Below are 22,570 nucleotides of genomic sequence, written 5' to 3' on the forward strand. Positions count from 1 at the left end.
ATAGGGAAAATTAACCCAATTATCTTTCATTCTGTATTTTTCTTGAGGTCCTTAAAATTAATTTAAAAATAATTATTGGGGGGAAAAATTATTGGTAAAAGGTTATGACCATGATATTGGTCATCTCTACAAAATAACACAACTCTAAGAAGTTAACAGAAACGGCTACGGTCATATGAGTTTTACTTAAAATTTAAAATGCAACCAGTAACGATTCTTCTACATTACATAACATTATCGACTGCCCAGGTACTCTGTCTTTATAATTGGTTGGAACAGTCCCTGAATGAATGTTTTTTTGAATTTCTGTTTTCTTCTAAACTTCTGCTTCTACTGCTGCCAAGTCGCTTCAGTCGTGTCCGACTCTGTGTGACCCCACAGATGGCAGTCCACCAGGCTCCCCTGTCCCTGAGATTCTCCAGGCAAGAACACTGGAGTGGGTTGCCATTTCCTTCTCCAATGCATGAAAGGAAAAGTGAAAATGAAGTTGCTCAGTCATATCTGACTTTTAGTGACCCCATGGACTGCAGCCTACCAGGCTCCTCCATCCATGGGATTTTCCAGGCCACAGTACCGGAGTGGGGTGCCATTTTAAGCCTGCTGCTGCTGCTGCTAAGTCGCTTCAGTCGTGTCCGACTTTGTGCGACCCCACAGACGGCAGCCCACCAGGCTCCCCCGTCCCTGGGATTCTCCAGGCAAGAACATTGGAGTGGGTTGCCATTTCCTTCTCCAATGTATGAAAGTGAAAAATGAAAGTGAAGTCGCTCAGTCATGTCAGACTCTTAGCGACCCCATGGACTGCGGCCCACCAGGGTCCTCCGTCCATGGGATTTCCAGGCAAGAGTACTGGAGTGGGGTGCCACCGCCTTCCCCCATTTTAAGCCTACTACCTAGTTAAATCATAACCAGGAAAAATATATGTACATATCAAAGAAGATTCCCCTGACTAGGAAATCTTTTAACCATTGTTAACAGTTTTTTTTTTTAATGTAACAACAAATTCACAGAATTGTGAATTGTGTTTTCTACCAAAATACGATGTATAAACAATTGGACAAACTATCATGAGCTAAACCAATGGCTGATAACATTGACAATGAGTGGAATGATTGTCATAACCTGGGGGAAAGGGGTACCAGTGGATCTAGTAGACAGAGTCCAGGGATTCTACTGAATATCTTAAAATTCAAGGATAGCCCCTATACTAAAGAATTACCTAGCCCAAAATATTAGGAGTACCAAGGTTGTGAAATATTAAAATATTAACATAAGAGTTACCTACGATAAATGGAGAGAATTCTGTCCAGAGACCCAGACACCTTCCCAAATGAATGATTAAAGGATGAACGAATAGATTTTATTACAACAGAATTACAAATATCACCTCAAGTACCGCCACACCTACCTATTAAAGAAATGGGTGTCGTATATGGGTGTGTGTGCATGCATGTGTGTGTGTATATGGGTGTGTGTGCTAATGGTTATATACATGGGCAGTGGAGGCGAATGGTGGTTTTCTGAAAACAGGCCAAAAGCATTTCTGCACATCTTAAATTCCTTCACAAGTGAATACTGACACAGAATAATTAGTAAGATATATATTGTAACTCCATCAGTAACACAGTACATGATACTGTCGTACTTTTAAATGAGTAACAATGAAAATGACAATCTCACTGACAGAACAGCTTCTGACTGGTAGCATCAGTGAGAGGCAGTAACTTTATTATCACTAAATCTCATTCCACTTATTCATTTATAAATTTTCAGTCAAAACTGAAAGATTATCAGATTCGTAGAACTTTAAAAGACCTGTCTACAATTCTATAACACAGGGAAAATGGAATCCTATTATAAAAACAAAATGAATGGCTCTAAAGACATAAAAAAAGCTCCAAAAACTCTAACACATCATTTTCATTATATATATTTAATGGGTGCAAAAATGCTTATTAGATGACTCAATATAAACATTTGAAAAAATACCTACTTCCAAGAAAAGAAATTTGAAATAGATTCAGAAATTCAAAACAAAAATAATATTTCTTGAGACAAAAAAAGAAAATTACACTTTGAAAAAAGGTGACGATATTGATACTTTATTCTGAAACCTGTTCTTTGATCCAGGTGGCACAATAAAGAAACAAAACTGAATCAGGCTAACCATTCCTGAATAAATCAAGTATAAAATGAGCTCAATCATCTAGCTGTATAGAGAAAAACATACATAACAGGATCATAAATTATCGTTGTATTGACTTTTAACACATAAATAAGAGGCATCTATTAACTTAGGCTTGCTTTTAAATTTAAAAAAAATAATAAATTTAAGAAAAAAATAAAATGGAAAAATACTCTCAAAAAGAAATCCTCCTCTTCTAACCATATACAACTTAAGGATATAAAACAAAATATCCAGCTCTCACAGCAAGTAGGAATTAAGGAAGCAGTTATAATTTCTTACTATCACTGAATTTCTCTAGAAGTTCCATTTCGAAAAAATTTTTAAAGAGATTCCACAATACAAAGAAAAGCCAAAAAAATATACAGAGTGAAGTAAGCCAGAAAGAAAACACCAATGCAGTATACTAACGCATATATATGGAATTTAGAAAGATGGTTAATGATAATCCCATATGTGAGACAGCAAAAGAGACACAGATGTATAGAACAGTCTTTTGGACTCTGTGGGAGAAAGCGAGGGTGGAATGATCTGAGAGAATAGCATTGAAACATGTACATTATCATATGTGAAATAGATCGCCAGTCCAGGTTTGATGCATGAGACAGGGTGCTCAGGACTGATGCACTGGGATGACCCAGAGGGATGGGATGGGGATGCAGGAGGGAGGGGGGTTCAGGATGGGGAACACATGTAAACCCATGGTCGATTCATATCAATGTATGGCAAAAACCACTACAATACTGTAAAGTAATTAGCCACCAACTAAAATAAATAAATTTAAAAAAAAATCCAAAGAAATGGATAATACAGTTGATCCCTGAACAACACAGGGGTTGGGGTGCCAACCCTCCACATGATTGAAAAGTCGTGTGTAACGTTATAGCAGGTCCACCAAGTCCACAGTTCTTCATGTGTCGATTCAACCAACCGTAGATCATGTAGTACCGTAGTACAAATTTTTTTTTTTCGTAGTACAAATTTTTTGACAAAAAATGTAAGTTCAAACCCATGTTGCTCAAGAGTCAACTGTATTACATGTCAACTTCATAAATTTTCCTATGTAATGAAACATGTCACACTATTATACACACATGAATACCATTTGGCTCAAGAAACAGAAGCACCTCATCGCTTCTTGGTTCTTTTACCTTTCTGCATACTTCACTTTTATTTTTCTTATCCATCCCAGCTAAGCCCTACTTTCAGTCACCACCAAAAAATTAACCCAACAGAGACCAATGAATTTCTTGACTTGGTTTGCAATCTGATGTCCAATTTGATATTTTATCATGGGGTAGCAAAGAATCGGACACAACCGAGAGACTTTCACTTTCCTTCAGGCGTCCAAGAACAAGTTTTAGGTATAGTCCAAACTTAGAATCAAAGCTATCTTCTGGCTTTTGCTAGAATATTCAATCAAACCAAGGATAAACATAGTAACATCACCACTAACCAACATCACTGGCTATTATGGGACCTTCTGCCACACATCTTTTTTTGTTGTTGTTCCTTCTTTTCTCTGTTCTTATCTCCTGCTTTTCCTCCTTCTCATCTTATATCTTAGGCTCACTAAGACCAATTATAAAAAGTAAACATCACTACAGGAATCTAAGAGGTTGCCATTCCTTTAACTAGACAATACAGCCCCAAAGAGCATATGTATTCAAATGGGAACTTAAGAAATTATTCTCAGAATTACTATAATTACTGCTTACATGTAAAGATTTCTAAAAGATAAAGATTTTGAAATTAAATGTTAAGGGATTGATTGGCAAGATTCAGATTATGTTACCTTGAGAAAGTTGCATCAAGTGAATATGCAAACTTCCAGGGATAACAGGTTCAGGAAGTTCTTGAAGGAAAAACCTAAGAAGACTAATAGCTGAGGGAACATCTGCTTCCTTAACCAAATCCACCTCTTCTCCACTGTCGTATCTCTGCCGAAGCCACTCCACTGTCTCAGCATTTCCATTGACTTGAAAAAGTCCTTGTTGCTCCAGACCTCCTACATTAATTAGTTCAAGGCAAAAATTAAGTAAGTTTCAACTACTATATATATTCATTCTCCAATGAACTTAAAATATTCATACTTTCAGAAAGCCATTCTTGTCTCCCGATTGGGCTGAACACCTTCAAATCACACATCTAAAAACACACACTGTCTCTGTCTAGAGGGATATTGTACTTTATCCCACCCTCTTACATTTGTTAAAAAATATTCTTATCATCCCTCCCACTAAAATATGCTCTAAATCAGGCATATCTGAACATATAACTTTAAATGAAAGATACACTAAAAAAAAATAATTTCCATCAGTTTTCCTCACAATATTGTAGACATGGAGTACTGAGGAAAAAAATAATCCAAGGTCCAAAAGGGATAAGCTGTGTCTATTAAAACAGAGGCTAGCCCTCAAAGTAAAGAAATATATACCATGTTCCTCAATATAGTCCACTACATGGCGGACTATGAACGGAACCTCATTGTCTGGATGTCCTCCCTGCTGCAGCTCATCAAGTGGAATTCCAAATATTTTGTTAGCAAGAACGGAGTTGCAGTTACTCAAGGAAGGGGAGGAGCTCTTCCTCATATCTTTTTTGCAGCCAGAAATCAAAGCTGTCTTTTCTGCCAAATGAAAGGAAAAAAAAAAAAAAGACTATAATGATTAACTGGTGGCAATATGACTACATACATTAAAGAAGAAGGCTTTACACATGAATGTGTTCTTATCTATTAAATATGTTCCAGTTACCAGGCCCAAAGTGTGTTCTACAATTAAAGCTCAATACAATCATCTAAACATTTTCTCTACTATGTGAAGTCAGTTCTGAATGCTCCCTTTAGTGAACATTGCTCACTCGTGTCTGACTCGTTGCGATTCCATGGACTATACAGTCCATGGAATTCTCCAGGCCAGAATACTGGGGTGGGTAGCCTTTCCCTTCTCCAGGCGATCCTCCCAACCTAGGGAATGAACCCAGGTCTCTCACATTGCAGGCAGACTTCTTTACCAGGTGAGTCACCAGGGTAGCCCAAGAATACTGGCGAGGGTAGCCTACCCCTTCTCCAGCAGATCTTCCCAATCTAGAAATCAAACTGGGATCTTATGCACTGCAGGTAGATTCTTTACCAGCCGAGCCATCAGGGAAGCCAATACTAATGCCATGCCATGACTGCCTATTTATCAAACAATGGCAAAACTGATCACTGAACTTCGCAACGGATATTAATGTCTCAATGACAAATTAAGGGGCAAATTTTGCACCAATAAGACCTTACTGACCAAGCTTAATAATGACACAAGTAAAAGGTCAAACCTAATCATTTCTGGACTCTGGTATATGAAGCTCATCTAACCACTCAATTCATAAGCAACCTAACAGGAGAGAATCTTTTTTTAAAATGATAGGCTAATAAGAACAAGATTAACTAGTTCTTATTTCTACATGACAGAGCAGCCATGTTTTTATAAACAAAGGAAATTCTTCAGCTCTAGGCATCCTGGTGGCTCAGACGGTAAAGCGTCTGCCTGCAATGCGGGAGACCTGGGTTCGATTCCTGGGTTGGGAAGGTCCCCTGGAGAAGGAAATATCAATCCACTCCAGCACTCTTGCCTGGAAAATCCCATGGACGGAAGAGCCTGATAGGCTACAGTCCATGGGTTCGCAAAGAGTGAGACACGACTGAGTGACTTCACTTCTTCTTCTAGGCATCTACCTTTAATGAGAATGTTCTTTTATCAATCCTGCTGCTTCATAATTATTCAAAAGAAAAACTTCCAGTCTGTCTAGTCCAGAAGAAATAAATTATTCATCTTAACTCTGTAGGACTTGTGATCAATAAAGAATCAGTGGGCAAAAACAATGTTTCCAATTTCTGAATCATCAAAGAACAAATAATCTCAATAAATATTCATTTTCTAAAATAATCATTTATGGGAATTCCCTGGTGGTCCAGTGGTTACTACTCTGTGCTTTCATTGCTGAGGGCGTGGTTTCAATCCTTGGTCCGGAAACTAAGATCCCACAACCCATGTAGCATGGCCAAAGGAATAAAAAATAAAAATGAAATAAAAATTTATTAATTTATATGGATAAAGGAAAGAAAAACCTTTTTCAAAAATTGATAATGAACAAAAAGACACCAACTGAGCTTTTTTCATCACCCCAGAGACACAATTCCTTTCACACTACAAGAGAAAGATAAGAGCAAAAGAAAAAAAAGCTCAATATTCTAAAAGTTTACACAAATAAATGTATATGTATATGTCCATATGTACAAAAGGTAAACCCACTGGAGAACAAATGAAACTTATATAAATAGTAAAAATTAACTTAGGGACAGCAAAATGCCATAAATGTAAACAGTTTCAGACAAGCAAAATCCATTCTTTAACACATCTGATGTCAGCTAATAACTACAAAACCTGTTAACTAGTCAATAGCAGCAATAGGAAATTAATTCTAAAATCTCTGTGGATATATAAGCATGGGATAATTACTATTGTGAAAACTTACCTTTGAGTACTTAAACACCTAAGTTTAAAAAATGGTTTCTGCACCAGCTACCCTCACTGAGCAAGCATTCTTTTGTCATTTATGGCTGTTTGAGATTATGGCAGAAGATCAGCCTATAGTTCCTCATTGAAGAAACGCAGAACTCGATCAGTACTTCAGCAGTTAATCTAGAAGAAAAAAAAAAAATTCTTTTAATTTCCTATAACATCTTTAACTGTGAGAAGAGACTAGAATAAGCAGTGAATCTATTCAGGAAGGTGACTAAAACAAAAAGCATTCTTCTGCCTAAAAAAAATCTGTCTGAGAGGGATTTCCCTGGTGGTCCAGTGGCTAAGACTCCAAGCTCCCAATGCAGGGAGCCTGGATTCAGTCCCTGGTCAGGGAATTAGATCCCACACACCGCAACCAAGACCTGATGCAGCCACATAGATGAATAATTTTTAAAAAAATCTGTCTGAGAACAAGAGGCAAAATCTTACACAAGGTTTCAAATTATGATGGCTAACCTGGGTATGAATCTTTCTGCTAAAGATAAACAAACGCATTGCACAGGATAATCTTTGACAGCACACATTTTCAGGGATTACACCATTCTCATAATACATTTTTCCTCAATGGACCCTTCATTTGTGCACACACCCACACACATCCCACCCAGTCCTATTCCATCCTTACTCATATACTCAGAACTAAACATGGAAGCACTTTTAGATCAGAGTGAAAGACATGAGTTTGAGCTTGGTACCACACTTACATACTTTACTTTGTATACAAGAAACATTCTGTTATCCAGAACACAGCAGTACGCACCTTCTAATTTGAAGAGGCAATAGTGCATGTTGGAAAAGAGGAGTTTTCCAACTAGAACTAGAAAGTGCATATGCAACGTGTATACACAGCACTAGAAAGGTGCATATTCAAATACTAGCTCTGTAGATGTGATGCTGAACAGCTTCCATGTTGCTAAGCCTAGGTTTCCTTATATAAAAAATACCTACACATGTTACATTTTACTGAGAAAATCCATGCATGCATTAGAAAGAAAATCAATTTCTTTCTCTTCTTTACATACTGTTAAAAGGCCAGCAAAAGAGGCTGTGGAGAGACAGAAGGGCAGGGAAAACCTGTTGGCAATGTGTTTAATATTTGGTCTCATCATCTTCTGTAAATTCTAATAATCTATGTAAAATCTTCTAATAAGCTCAGTACACTGCAGGTCCCTGCTCAAGAGGGTTCAGGTAAGCAGAAGAGTATTATCATACAGTGTGGTTTTCAAAAATGTGTTAATAGTAACACATACCTCCAGGAGGAACATTAAAAACGGAAGGGAAGGAAAACCACATTCCCACAACAAATGTTTAGTAGACGATTACTTCTGAAACATCCTGAAATGCCTGCTAAAACATGTAGTCTCTTACATAAAAAACAACTTCAAAGTTATATAAGATCTTTTAGAGAGATTAACTTCAGGGACAAGACATCTAATAACCAACCAACCCTCCTCTGTGATTTCAGAACTACAATGAGCAATGAAATCGAGTATATTTTGTATAACCACACTCGCTAAATCATGGAGCTAGATGCAACACATATATTTTACTAACTGCAACCCACTAAACAAAACATTTCACCTTAAGACAGCTCATTTACCACTCTTTTAAAAACTGGTTGCCCCTAGAGAAAATCTATTAGTAAATAGCCTGATTCATTCTGAGTAACTCTCAAAAAGGTTTCATGGCCACAGTCAACTATTTTATAATCTACATGATTTCAAACTTTTAAATCAGAAGAAAAGTAATAAAGACAAAGGGAGATAAAATCCCCTGTGACTAAGTCCCCTCATCTATTCTCCTTACTGATATCCTCAATACTCAAATCTACTAAATTCCCTGCACAAAATTCCTCAATTGTTTTCCAATGCCTAGAGCCCTCGGCTCCAAATTTTTCAATCAGGAAAAAGATTACAACCATACCTCTCATACATATGTATATCTAAGGTAAAATACTGAATATCCTAAGATATTATGAACATAATAAACATAACACTCTAATAACATTTTTAAAGGTAATTCTCTGGCAGTTTAGTAGTCAGGGCTCTGCACTTCCACCCAAGAGGCACTAGCTTGATTCCTGATCAGGGAACTAAAATTCTGCTTGCAGCACGACTCAGCAAAAGGAAAAAAAAATTAACATTAAAAATAAACAGAAATGTAAACTGTATTCCTCCACCTCCACACACATTTTAACAGATCATCCTGCCCATTCAAAGTGCCAGCACCTCACTTTTGAGACCAGCGACCTACAGCATTGCTTTCCTAACTTCATCTGGGGATGGGGAAGGGTTTGTTCAATATACAGATATTCAGTATACAGCCACAACCCCAACCTAGCATCCATGAGAACCTGGCCAGGGCCTCTGTATGTTTAATCAGCTCTTTGAGGGACTGTAATACATACAAAGTTTTATGAACCTCTGACATACACCACAGACTGCAAACTCTATTGCACGGCCTACAAGTACTTCACCTAAAATCTCCTTTCCTGACATTCCTCCACCTCACTGCTACTGCTGCTGCTAAGTCGCTTCAGTCGTGTCCGACTCTACGCGACCCCATAAACGGCAGCCCACAAGGCTCCCCGTCCCTGGGATTCTCCAGGCAAGAACACTGGAGTGGGTTGCCATTTCCTTCTCCAATGCATGAAAGTGAGAAGGGAAAGTGAAGTCGCTCAGTCGTGTCTGACTCTTAGCGACCCCATGGACTGCAGCCCACCAGGCTCCTCTGTCCATGGGATTTTCCAGGCAAGAGTACTGGAGTGGGGTGCCATTGCCTTCTCCACCACCTCACTCTACTCTCCAACAATATTTAAATACTTGAAATTCACAAACCACACCTCCCAAGCTGTGAGTGCGTTCTGTTTTCTGTCTTGGAGCCCTAACTCAACACCATGACAAATTTCATCTTGTACATCAAACTTCCAATTCACCATCAAGTCTCAACTTTACTTCCTCTGTCAAACCCTCCGTGACTTCCTGAGGCAGACAGTTCTCCTTCTCTTTTACTCCTATTGTGTTTCTTACCTTTTTAGCAATGATTCCATAGAATCTAAAAATACGTCTGTCTCTTTTTTTCAAGAGAGGACCTTGTAGGTAGCGACCCTGTCATTTCATCTTTGTATAGCCTCATACAATCCCTAACACATAATCTAAAGTTTAAAATATATGTTGAATAAAGACATAAATAAGAAGCATAAATAAGAATAACACTGGCTACACAAAGAAGATAAATAAGAACTGAACATCTCCTTAAGTGATTAAAAACTAAATAAAACATCAAAAGTGGCTGCCGTATTTCCTTCCAGCAACAAAGATAATCAAAGCAAGAAAGAAAAGCACTTTATAATAACTTTAGAGTATAATATATAAAACTACAAAACAATCACTATTGTATATCTGAAACTAATACTGTAAATCAGTTATAATTTTTTAAAAGAATGAAAAGAAACTCTGATTTATATCTATAAGCACTTCATAAGTTATTTCTCATACCTAAAAAATGCTATTTTTTTTAATATAAAAGGCACTATTCCCCTTTTACAGGTACTGAGCCTCAAGGCACTGAGCTAAACTTCAAAATTTGTAAATGATGCTAGAATGTGCTGCTGGATCTAACTCCAAATCTAAGAGAAGTAATTTAAGTCTTAAGAAACTAGAACACGAAAATGAGCAGTATTATACAGGCAAAAAGATTTATTCTCACATCTACTTGGAAATAAGCCACAAATCTGATTTTAAAAGCCAAGGAACCCATAAGGTACCTGAAGTTAGTCTCCAAGATAGATGAAGAAACTTCCTCAAAGGATGACCTTTTAAGATATTTATCAGGAGTCAGATCTTGAGTTTTATAAAGTTCACATAACAGTGCATGAAAAACAGGTTAGAGTGCTGGAGTGATGTTTAATCCTAACGTATGAGAAAATGTGACACTTTAAATGACGTTTCCTCATGAAACGGTTTAAGTGTGTGCTAGAGCAAGCTGGCTCCCAAAATATTCCTTTACGTGCACTCCGAGGTCACTGGTTACTACTTTAGCATGATTTTCTACTAAGTCAAACTGAATAAATGCTAAATTAGTTCTTCTGACTAAGTACCAACATGACTGAGCCTTTCAAAAAAAAAAAAAATTGCTCTACAATTTAGAAGATGACACAAAATATCTGAGAAAGCATATATGCATTAAAGAGAACACATTCTAGTCAATCACATCATGCATATGATCTCAACTGTGACAAATGTTGACTCTTCAAGACTCCTCTGTTCTAGTAGCTTTTCACCTTTCATGTTCCTCCACTGAAAACATGCTCACCTTGGGCCTACTAATGAGTATGATCTTAAGACTAGCATATCATTTCTTGCTGCTCTTTAATAACAAACTACAATATACTTCTTTTTTTTTTTTAAACCATTGGAAGTAATTCCACAACTTGTTCTAACCAAATGGATCCCTTGAGAGCAGAACATTTCTCTCTTTTTGCACAGACCTGTGTAAAAATTGCTGGGGGGGTATGGGGCAAGAGTGACATACAAACAAAAAAGCACTGATTATACTTATTTTTTGTATACGTCTTTTCCACTTAATTATGAACTTTGAGAGGAAAAAAAAAAAGATTTCAACTTTGTTTCCCAGGTTGTGAATATTATACAACAGCAGAATTCTAATATCTGAAATGATGCTATCATTTCTGGTATACTTTCCAGTTCACTATCCAACTGAATCTTCACAACCATTCCCTGTGAAATAAGCATAGTAGATTATCGTTTTCTTTCTCAAAAGAATAACAAAAAAAAAATTTCAGAGCTTAAGAAACTGGTTTAAAGTCACTTGACTAGTGAGTAGGTCACTAAAATAGTCAGTAAAGCTCTAGTCTGCTGCCTTTTAGTTAACGCTCTGTTAGACAACAATGACTGCAGCCAACACTGAAAATACTGTCTGAAGTTTTACTGAAATGTATGAAATGATACTTCATAAAGGTAATTCATAAAGCAAATATTCTGTACTTGCTATTCAAAAACCATTATGCCAACACTTGTATATATATCTTTTGAAATTATTAGTTTCAAAAGTGGTTCTACAATGAACCACAATATAGTCTGCTTTTAACATAAAAATATTTTCTTATCTGATCCTTAATTTGCCCTCCTTCACTTTTCCAAATTTTTCATCCACTGTGTGTGTGTGGTGCTCGTTGAGTTCAACTCTTTGTGACCCCATGGACTATAGCCCACCAGGCTCCTCTGTCCATGGAATTTTCCAGGCAAGAAAACTGAAGCGGGTTGCCATTTCCTCCTCCAGGGAATCTTCCGACTCAAGAGATCGAACCACATCTCCGAGTCTCCTGCATTGGCAGGCGGATTGACTGGTATCCAAAAGACCTCCCCCTAGTCTTTCCCCCAAATATGAAGCACCTACTATGTCAATCAGCAAGTGATATGAGCTTTATTTTCACTTTTCCTTTTCAATTACAAGGAACAGCAGCCTGCTACACAAAAACAAAAATACATATTTTAAGTAAACAATTCAAGTTTTTCTATTTTTCCATTTCAGAAAAGGGCAATAATAGAAACCAGACATACATTTCTCTGAAAAATGCTTAAAACCACAGAGAATAGAATTATTACACATCATGTACAAAAGAAAAAATATACTGAAGTTAGGTAAAAACCCAACCAAAAAGATTTAGGGTATTTACTTCTCTAGTAGAAATCTAATAAATTTCATTAAATTATCTTGTCAACCCACTGCATATCCCTCAACCTAAGACTTTTATACATGCTGGCTCATTTACCCCAAACACTGTCCCTTACTTCCTCTTTCTCATCTTCCACTCTTACTCAAGTCTCATTCTTGGAGGGGGTTCTCCAACCCATCTAACCTAATGATATCCCCTGTTAATTTTCTTAGGGCACGTTATTCCTCGGCTCTAAAACAATCATCATAAGTTTTATTATATATCCCCTTCTGTGTCTGTTTAAAGTCTCTTTCCCCCAAGAGAATATGTAAGTTCCTTAGAGTCCACTGGTGGGTTGCTTTTTTAAAAAAACAGCTTTATTAAGGTATAATTTACATATCATAAAATTCACTCTTTTCAAGTGCATAATTCAATGTTTAATAAATGTACGGTTATACAACTATGATCAAGTAACTGCTCTGGTTTTGCTCCTTCGTGTAGCTTATATTTAGAAAAAGAAAAATATCCAGTGAGTGAATAAATCTGATAATGAATTATCCTTCATACCATTACAATTCGTACCTATCTAGTGTACTATGTGGAGAAGGCAATGGCACCCCACTCCAGTACCCTGGAAAATCCCATGGACAGAGGAGGCTGGTAGGCCGCAGTCCATGGGGTCGCTAAGAGTCGGACATGACTGAGCGACTTCACTTTCACGCACTGGAGAAGGAAATGGCAACCCACTCCAGTGTTCTAGCCTGGAGAATCCCAGGGACAGGGGAGCCTGGTGGGTTGCCGTTTATGGGGTCACACAGAGTCGGACACAACTGAAGTGACTTACAGTACAGTTACAGTGTACTATGTGATTGGCAGTTGGTGCATTAAACCCACCTTTATTACATTCTATTTTAAAAATCCTTCATTATTCCCATTTCCAATCAAAGTCAGCTCTTCTATTACGTCCCAAAGTGAACCACCCCACATAGGAGCCTACTGCATCACTTGGAGAACATTGTTTCAGGTCAAGTTCATGTGTACATGTGTACATTTCTTTTTCTCCACCCAGTAATCCCCTCCTCTGCTCCTAGCTGTGTTAACAGAATATAAAGAAAGGAAAGTTTAAGAGCATTAACCCTACTCACTGGAGAGGACAGGATCTTCATTTAATGCATCACTTTTGTAATGCTGAGGTTATACAAGTGAGTTCTCCATCTTGATATATACCTAATTGAGATCTTTTTAATGCAGTGTGACTTACTAAATAATTGGAAACCTTTTTCAGATGAAAAATCTCTTCCCTGTTTATCCATCTGTAAACAGAAATTCTCCCCCCTCCTTTTTTTTTTTTTTTTGGCCATGCCTTGTGGCATGTAGGATGTTAGTTTCCCACCCAGGAATCGAACCAATGCCTCCTGCAGTGGAAGCACAGAGTCCTAATCACTGGACCACCAGGGAATTCCCCAATTTCTATTTTTTTTAATTTCAGTACTTCATTTTTAAGAACCATTAAAGTTTTCAGATAAAAGATTTAAATCATTTACAAAATGACTTTTTGAAAGTAATTCAAACAAAGAAACAAACTCAATTTTAAAAATTGAGCAAAGGGCTTAAACATATTTCTCCAAAGATACACAGATGAAAAAATGTTCAGCATCAGTCTTAGGGACACGCAAATCAAAACCACAATGAGATACCTGTTCACCCCCATTAGGATGGCTATTACCAAATAAACCAACAAACAAAGAAAGGGAAGTAACAACTGCTGAAGAGATGGAGAGAAGCTGGAACCCTTGTGCATTGCTAAATGGGAATGTAAAATGGTGCAGCAGTTCTGGAAAACAGTTTAGATGTTCCTCAAAAAGTTAAACACAGAATTATCAGCAACTTCACTCCTAGGTATATACCTAAAAGAATCAAATGCAAGAACTTAAACAGATACTTGTACACCAATGTTCATAGCAGCATTACTCACAAAAGCCAAAAAGTAGAAACAATCCAAATACTCATCAAGAGATGAATGGATAAACGAAATGTTGTATACATACACACGATGGAATATATTATCCAATCTTAAACAGGAAGGAAATTCTGATACACACTACAATATGAATGAACCTTGAAAAACGTACTAAATGAAATATGCCAAACACAAAAAAAGGACAAATGCTATTTGACTCCACCTATGTAAGGTACCTAGAATAGGCAAATGATAGAGACAAAAAGAAGAAGAGCAGTTAACAGGGGCTAGAAGGAAGCGGGAATGGGGAATTACTGCCTACAGTTTGTTTGGAATGATGAAAAAGCACTAGAAATGGAAACTAACAATGGTTGCACAAGGGCTTCCCCAGTGGCTCAGCCTACAATGTAAAGAATCAGCCTTTAGTACAGAAGACACAGGTTCAATCCCTGGGTTTAAAAGATCCCCTGGAGGAGGAAACCCACTCCAGGATTCCTGCCAGGGAAATCCCATGAACAAAGGAGCCTGTAGGGCTACAGTCCATGGGGTCACGAACAATTGGACACAACTGAGCACCCATGAAGGCAATGGTTGTACAACACTGAGAATGTACTTAATGCCACTGAATTGTACACTTAAAAATGGTTGAAATGGTAAATTTTACATTATACACATTTATTACAATTTTTTTCAAAATATAGCTACAATTTATATTATTATGTTCTCCAATATTAAAGTCAGGGTACAACAAAGAGGGAGGGGCTTTGGCAACCCACTCCAGTATTCCTGCCTAAGAAATCCCAAGGACAGAAGAGCCTGGTGGGCTACAGTCCATAGGGTCGAAAGAGTCAGACATGACTTAGCAACTAAACAAGGGAAGCCATGCTCAGACTGAGGTTATTCATAGATGATAATAAAAATAGCTCTTTTATTGGTGGGGGAAACTGACACGGCACAATACACTCATTTCAGTCATTATCTCTGTCCTAAAACAAACGGCATTCTAATAAAAACAATAAAGAGTAGGGAAAACTGTGTTCAGGAGAAAAGATATATATAGCAAAATTGTACTTTATGATCAATTTTTTTGTGAACCTAAAACTTCTCTAAAAATAGCCTACTAATTTTTTAAATAAATAAAATTTTAAAGACATAGAAAATGCGAGAATTCTATACTCATATTAATACCAAAAAATAAAACAGTATATATGTAGTTTAAAACACATATACAACGTAACATTTACTTCACCTAAGGAAGAATTTTACGACACTGATAAACCTTTCTACATCTTTCCCAGAATTTAAGAAGTGTCCCAGATCCCTAACCGGTAACACAATTAAATCGTTGAAAATACGGCCCAAATTTTAGAAGCAGCAGAGATTAAGAAAGTAAGAAGCTACCGACAGATATACAAATGAGAAGCAGTTCATTAATTCCATTCAACAAGTACGGGCACTTACTAAAAGCACAGTACCTGAGAGACACCCAGGCCATCAAGTATTGCATGCAAGGTTACAAAAACGAAAGTTGAAGACACAGCCCCACATTAACCCAGAAAGTCAGTAATTCAACACCACCCTTTAATGCCCGCCTTTTAAGGTAAGTGCACCTCAGTTATTTAGCCTTCGTAATCTGCATTACTGAGGTCCCAGTTGCCATTTTTAGATTATCATCAACTTGAAAATAAGGTAAGTGCCCAATCGTAGGTACTTTTTTCAATGATCAGACGGCATAATGGGGAGCCGAATGAAATGTCAGTTTGGTTTTTAATTGACATTTAATTGAAGTATATCAACTTCCCACTGGGCAAGTGTGTCAACTGACTGAATTTCCCATTACCTTATCTAGGAAACCAGGCGCCCTGAGACAGTGCTATACCCTCCCTAGCCTGGTCTATGCAGAGTGCATTCTAGACAAGTCCCCAGTGCACCAACAGCCCAATTTTGGCTATATTCTCGAACGATTTAAGGAAGTAAGCAACCACTCATCTCACGTGATCTTAAAAAGGGGCGCAATAGAGCCCGGATTAAACCACACTTTTTTTTTTCTGCATCAACTTCACTGCCCAGCACGAAGGAAAAGGGTAGGGAGGCGGCGCAGGTCCGGTGTGCAGGGGAGGCTAGCAAACAAGCGTAGGTAGCTGTGGCTTCCACTTAGCGGGAGCTAGGAGGTGAGAACTCACACCCGCTCACGCGCACCGCAGCGGCTGAAAATATCGAAGACTGCCACACCCCCTGGAAGCCAGGGGCACAGCTTCACCGTATTCTGCTAGAGGAGAAAGGGGGCCCTCTCTACGAATGACGCACCTTTAGGGCTCTGCCCGGTCTCCCACGCACCAAGAGGGGCAAAGCCCTAGAACCCAGCGCGAGTGGGACACGGCGCCGGGGGGCGGCAGAGGGGTGAGGGCCGCGGCTACGGGACCGGCGCATGCGCAGATAGGGGTACCCGCCCGTTCACCTACCCTTGGAACCGCGACGCCCCGTTCCCCGGCCGCGGCCGCTTCTCCAGGACCTGCGGCGACTGCAAGAGGGCGAGAACTGAGGCCCCAAGTGACTCCGCGACCGGCGAGCCTCTTCCTGTGGCGGCCACTGGCGGGAGGCTGAGGCGACGACTGTGGCTCGGGGCCAGCCCGGTAGGCGACCCCCGGATGCCCCCGGCCGTGGCGGCGGCGGAGACGCGGAAGACGGGGCGGGAGCGGCCACGGAGGCAGCGACTGAGGCGCAGAGCCTCCCTAACAGCAAGCGGAGGAGAGCGGAGGGCGGAGGGCGCAGGGCGCAGGGCGGGCTGGGGCCGGGCCGGACGTGACGTGCGTGGGAGGGGGCGGGGCGGGCCCGCGGGCGGGGGCGGGGCGAGTGCGCAGTGAAAGCTGGGGACCCCCCCCCCACAGACGCTGGGTGCAGTTCTGAAGTCTGTGCACTTAAGAGCCCGGGTAGGGGGTGAAGGGGGTTCCCTCACTCCAAATTTGGGCCCTGAGTTAAGAGTTGAGAAGCAGGGCGCGGACCCGAGGGAGATGTCTAGGGGTCCTCAGTCTGGAGAGGTTGGAAAGAAGAGGAAAGTGGGGAGGGGACGTAGGAGTCATGAAGGGCAAATTCCGCAGCCCGAGGTCACTCCTGGTCTCTGCAGAGGGAACATGCCACTTTGCAGGAAACCAGAAAAACCCGGGTACCCTTATCTAGGTGAGGAGCGCGGAGACTTGAACAGAAAACCTCCGGGCAAATTGAAGTGGTGACTCACGTTCTCTTTCTCAGCGATGGAGATTAAACTGGGGACTTTGTCCGCCCGCACCCTTTCTCTTCACCTAAGGACACGACCTAGACTCCAGAGATAATATAGATGCCTTTGGTGCCGAAAGCATCGGGGAATATGAAAGTCGAGAGACCATATGCTTACATAGAGTTTCCTATACTGATCCAGAATTTGAGAGGCAAAGCTGAAAGGCAGAAAGAATGAGGAGCTCTCTGAGCCTAGGGAATCTGGACTTGCTTGCATAGCCACCCAGATCGACCGTGCAGTTCCTTCCTTCATACCGCCTTCACAAAGGTATGAATATTCAGCCGGTCTCTCTCTCTTTTTTTTTTTGCTTTAGTCTGTTAAGGGCTTTGAGTAAAACGCAGTTTTCTGCCTTTAGATTCCTTGATAGCCGGTAGGTAGATCCACGCCCGCACAAAGAACTCTGGGTGTCAGTAAAAATGTTTAGTCGCTAAGTCGTGTCGGACTCTGCGACCCCATGCACTGTAGCCCACCAGGCTCCTCTGTCCATGGGATTTCCCAGGCAAGAATACTGGAGTGGGTTGCCATTTCTTTCTCCAAGGGATCTTCCTGATCCAGGGATCAAATCTGCATCTCCTGCATTGGCAGGTAGATTCTTTACCACTGAGCCATCTGAGAGGCCCCTGTGAAAATATAAACCACTACAATTCAGTTTTACCCTACCTGCCTGAGCTGGAAGTCAGAAACCCAGAAAATGTAAAAGAAGAAACCTCTTAGAACTTGGAACAAGATTGGCCAAGAAAAAAAAAGGAACAACAAAAAAGAAAAGTCACTCTGTGAGATGATCTGTAAATGTGTTATAAAGAACAGGGTGGCTCCCAAATTTCATTAGAGTAAAATAAACCATCTGTCACCTAAGTGTCACATGCCCAACTGATGCTGTCATAAGAGAGGGGTGGGGTCCATAAAGAGTCTAGAACCTGCAGAATCTGAATAAGAATGTATTGTGGGCTCTCTGGGAGAAGGCAATGGCACCCCACTCCATCACTCTTGCCTGGAAAATCCCATGGACAGAGGAGCCTGGTGGGCTGCAGTCCATGCGGTCGCTAGGAGTTGGACACGACTGAGCGACTTCACTTTCACTTTTCACTTTCATGCATTGGAGAAGAAAATGGCAACCCACTCCAGTGTTCTTGCCTGGAGAATCCCAGGGACGGGGGAGCCTGGTGGGCTGCCGTCTATGGGGTCGCACAGAGTCTGACACGACTGAAGTGACTTAGCAGCAGCAGCAGCAGTGGGCTCTCTGTCTAGGAGAGAGGCTATGATTTTAATGACCAGGACCAATAACCCATCCATTAACAGAACAGTTTAAAAAAACTTAGGTCAGATTCAGTCTCTCACTCAACAAATACTGAATGCTTATTATATTCTAGTCTCTTAGAATACATCAGAAAATAAGAGCCCTGTCATTGAGTTTATATCCTAATAAACAAGTTAAAGCTAGCCTTTAAGAACACACAAATACCCATGCTCTGATTCCACACTCATCAGGTAATCTTCCCATCACTTAGGAAATCTCAACTAAATCAACAAACCCAGTAAGAAGCAATTGTCCAAAGCACATGACTGGTACTAGTGACACTAGCAATACAGTTTTTCTCAGTATATTCACATCATGGTTCATAAATCAACTTCCATTCATTGGGGTGAATTATGAAGTTGTCTTATCCAAATTAAATTCCCAGAGCCTAATTTAGCCTGAGTAAATTGAAATATAAGTGTCTGAATCTGCCAAATTGAGGGCCAGGCAGATTCTGGTTTCAAAGCAGCCCAATCAAGATGCAGCCTATATGCATTCAGTCTTGCACCTCTCTTTAAATATCTTAAATGGAAGCTTTACCTGTGATTCCATGCTTGAAGAACGGGGGCAACATGATTGCTTCTAAAGCTTAATCATAAGTGAGTAAAAAATTCATAGGAGAGAAAATCATTAGAGTAAAAACCCTCCTGAACCTGCTCTGCCTATGCAACACAGGCTCTTGTTGACATAACTGACATTAATAGTTACATTACTCTGAGTATGAAACCCAAGACTGCAAGCTCCCAGATGACAGAGAGTCCCTTGCATGCTCATGTGCCCTACTCCCAAAGTATGGGCTGTCAACAAATGAACTGATTCAAAGACCATTTTCCCCATAAAACTCAAGAGCATGTCCTTGGAAGATATCTTTTCCAGATCCTACTTTAAGTAATCAATATGTTCAACATACAGAGTTTAGGGGTATAACTTTAAAAAACAGAACAAAAGAGCTTTCTTTTTAAATTTCATCATCCCTTTAAACCTGTGCAGTGGAGTCGATCTGTCATATACCTGACTCAGTTTCCATGAGTTCTGTGGTTCCTATTAGGAATAGAAAGTCTTGTGGTCATTGAGTCACAAAAGAGTGAATCTTTTCGGTCTTAGGATAGCTGGCTCACTGCTTGCCCTGCAGAGGCATTATGCCTGGTCTTTCTTGTTCTCTCCCAGCTTACAAACCAAGAAAGGGAAGAAGAGAGAGGAAAGATTGGGTAGCAGGAAAATCTGTAACTTTTACTTCCATGTGGTGGTTTCACACTCTGGGCCTGGCAGGTGATTAAAGCTGCCTTTTTTTCTAATGGATGCTTGATGGTTTTCAGAAACCACTACCATCTCCATTCTTTGGTGGTTATCACAGTAACCTTGATCTGAACAAAAGCGTTTTATTCTGGCAGTTCTTTACTCTCTCTTTCCATCCCTAAGAATCTGGTAAAAGTGAATGTTAGTCACTCAGTCGTGTCCCACTCTTTGGACCCCATGCACTGTAGTCTGCCAGACTCCTCTGTCCATGGAATTCTCCAGGCAAGAATACTGGAGTGGGTAGCCATTCTCTTCTCCAAGGGATCTTCCTGACCCAGGAAGCGAACCTGGGTCTCCACATTGCAGGCAGATTCTTTACCATCTAAGCCACCATGGAAGCCCACCTCCAACTTCTTGTCTCTTGAAACTGTTTTTCTCAGTTAGGACCCTGTCAGGTAGGATCTAAGGTAGCTCTTACACTGGCCCATTTGTAAGTGGCTCTGGGACCACCCCACATTGTGCAAGGTTATACACTTCTTACCGGAGGGAATGCCATTCACATCATCCTTGTGGATTTGTATATTTATTTTGACAATTTTCCAGTAGGTGGCAGTAAAGTGTTTGGTCCAAACCAAATTAGTGGGAGTATTTTCCATTCAAATAGAAGTAAGGTGTCTGGAGGAGGGGGAGCTTTTTTCTGATGGCACTGTTTAGGCTAGTCCAACTTTGTAAGGTCCACACACCTGGTCCACATGAAGCTCTCACGTACTTCTTGCCCAAACAAACTTGGAAAAATAGGCTAATTCCAGTGCAGTTTCAGCGTTCCTCTTTGCTGCCAGAACAGCTACCAGCCCAGCTGTCAGCCCAGCCTGTCTCTTGTCCTCTATTTTTCAGGCAGGAGACAACCACAAGTCTACCATGCTTCCTTTAACTGCTAGAGACACAGCTCAAGTACTTTGAGTAGTTCCACTGAAGATCCCTCTCACTTAGCTTGAGGTAAGAGGCAGGCAGGCATCTATGCTAAGAGTCATAGCATACCAGCAACAGTCTCCAAAACAACACTCAGTAAGTCTCACCTGACCTTTCACAACTTGTGAGTTTTTAGATTCATCTCGTAATTTTGTCTGAATCCTCTCATTTCTAGGGATAGTCCATTTCAGAATTCACTTTAGAGTTTTTTTGGAGGGGAGGAAAGAGGTTTTTTTTCTCTGCAATACCTTGGTGCAAGCATGCTCAGTCATGCCTGACTCCTTGCAACCCCATGGACTGTAACCCACCAGGCTCCTCTGTCCATGGGATTTTCCTGGCAAGAATACTGGAATGGGTTGCCACTTCCTACTCCCAAAGGATCCCAACTCAGGGATCAAACCCATGTCTCCTGAGTCTCCTGCAATGGCAGGCAGATTCTTTACCACAAGCTCCAGTGCTTTGGTTAAAGCAGTAGTTCTCAACTGGGGATAATTTTTATGGCCATGTCTGAAGATGTTTTTGGTTGTCAAAACTCAGGAGGTACTCAGACTTACTTGGTGGTAGAGTGGATAAGAATCCTGCCAATGTAGGGGACACAGATTCAGTCCCTAGCCTGGGAAGATTCCACATGTTGTGAAGCAACTAAGTCCTTGCACCACAACTACTGAGCCCATGCTCTAGAGCTCATGCTCCCCAACAAGAAAAACCACCAGAGAGAGAAGCCCATGCACCCCAATAAAGAGTAGCCCCGCTCACTGCAGCCAGAGAAAGCATGGGAGTAGCAACGAAGACCCAGCACAAAATAAATAAATAAATAAATTATTGGGGGGAAAAATAAATTAAATAAATAAATTATTGGGGGGAAAAAAACCTGGGAAGTACTTTTGGCATCCAGTGGATGGGGGTCAAGGATGCTGCTGAACATCCTAACCACACACAGGACAGCCTTCTCCACAACAAAGAATCATCTGACTGATAACATAACTTAAGATTTAATATCTTATAACAAATAGAATGTCTACATTTGGCAGTCACTAAGAGACTACTTTAAGATTATATCACTTTTTCTTCATTTCTCCTACAAATGCTTTACTGGTAGGGGTAGAGGTCACAATTTAATATATAACTAGTGTTAGAAACAGCATTTCAGATAGCTGTTTGGCCAAGATAAGAAGTGACTGGTATATTTCCAAGATTTCTCCTGAAGGTTAGGCCTGCCAGGAAAATTATTACTTGAGTTGAGTTTTGGGGGTTTTGTTTGTTTTTTTAGGTATTTCTTTGCAAGATGACTTTTATAGCCCAAGGAAACAAACATTTTACCCAGCTGGTCTGATCAGAGGCTTTATGCTTCTGATCCCTATATCATCCCTATAAAAGAAATATATTTCCTGCAACCCCAGACCA

The 22,570-nt window shown here is 40.2% G+C and overlaps 1 protein-coding gene and 1 pseudogene across 45 annotated transcripts in view; one reads left to right on the forward strand and one right to left on the reverse strand.

Annotated features, from left to right (window-relative positions):
- FAM13B (family with sequence similarity 13 member B) overlaps positions 1–22,570 on the reverse strand; it is a 95,474-nt gene that overhangs the window by 60,428 nt on the left and 12,476 nt on the right. For 26 of the 44 annotated variants that reach the window (XM_086411732.1, XM_086411721.1, XM_086411728.1 and 23 more), the window contains 3 exons: positions 6,704–6,870; positions 4,620–4,811; positions 3,978–4,190 (listed from right to left, as the gene is read on the reverse strand). In XM_086411732.1, the coding sequence (XP_086267858.1) occupies positions 3,978–4,190; positions 4,620–4,776 (370 nt within the window). In that variant the 5' untranslated portion in view covers positions 4,777–4,811; positions 6,704–6,870. Of the gene's footprint in view, positions 1–3,977; positions 4,191–4,619; positions 4,812–6,703; positions 6,871–16,852; positions 16,993–22,570 lie in introns of those variants that run through there. The other 18 variants (XM_086411743.1, XM_086411739.1, XM_086411737.1 and 15 more) reach the window with 1 other exon arrangement.
- LOC147369428 (uncharacterized) lies at positions 14,694–17,198 on the forward strand (annotated as a pseudogene). The gene is made up of 2 exons (XR_015168655.1): positions 14,694–14,760; positions 16,361–17,198. The product of XR_015168655.1 is annotated as an uncharacterized LOC147369428 (transcript).

This window comes from Bos grunniens, chromosome 7, assembly GCF_055505025.1.
Source record: "Bos grunniens cultivar Pamir isolate PY7600 chromosome 7, Bosgru_T2T1.0, whole genome shotgun sequence".
Lineage (NCBI taxonomy): Eukaryota > Metazoa > Chordata > Mammalia > Artiodactyla > Bovidae > Bos > Bos grunniens.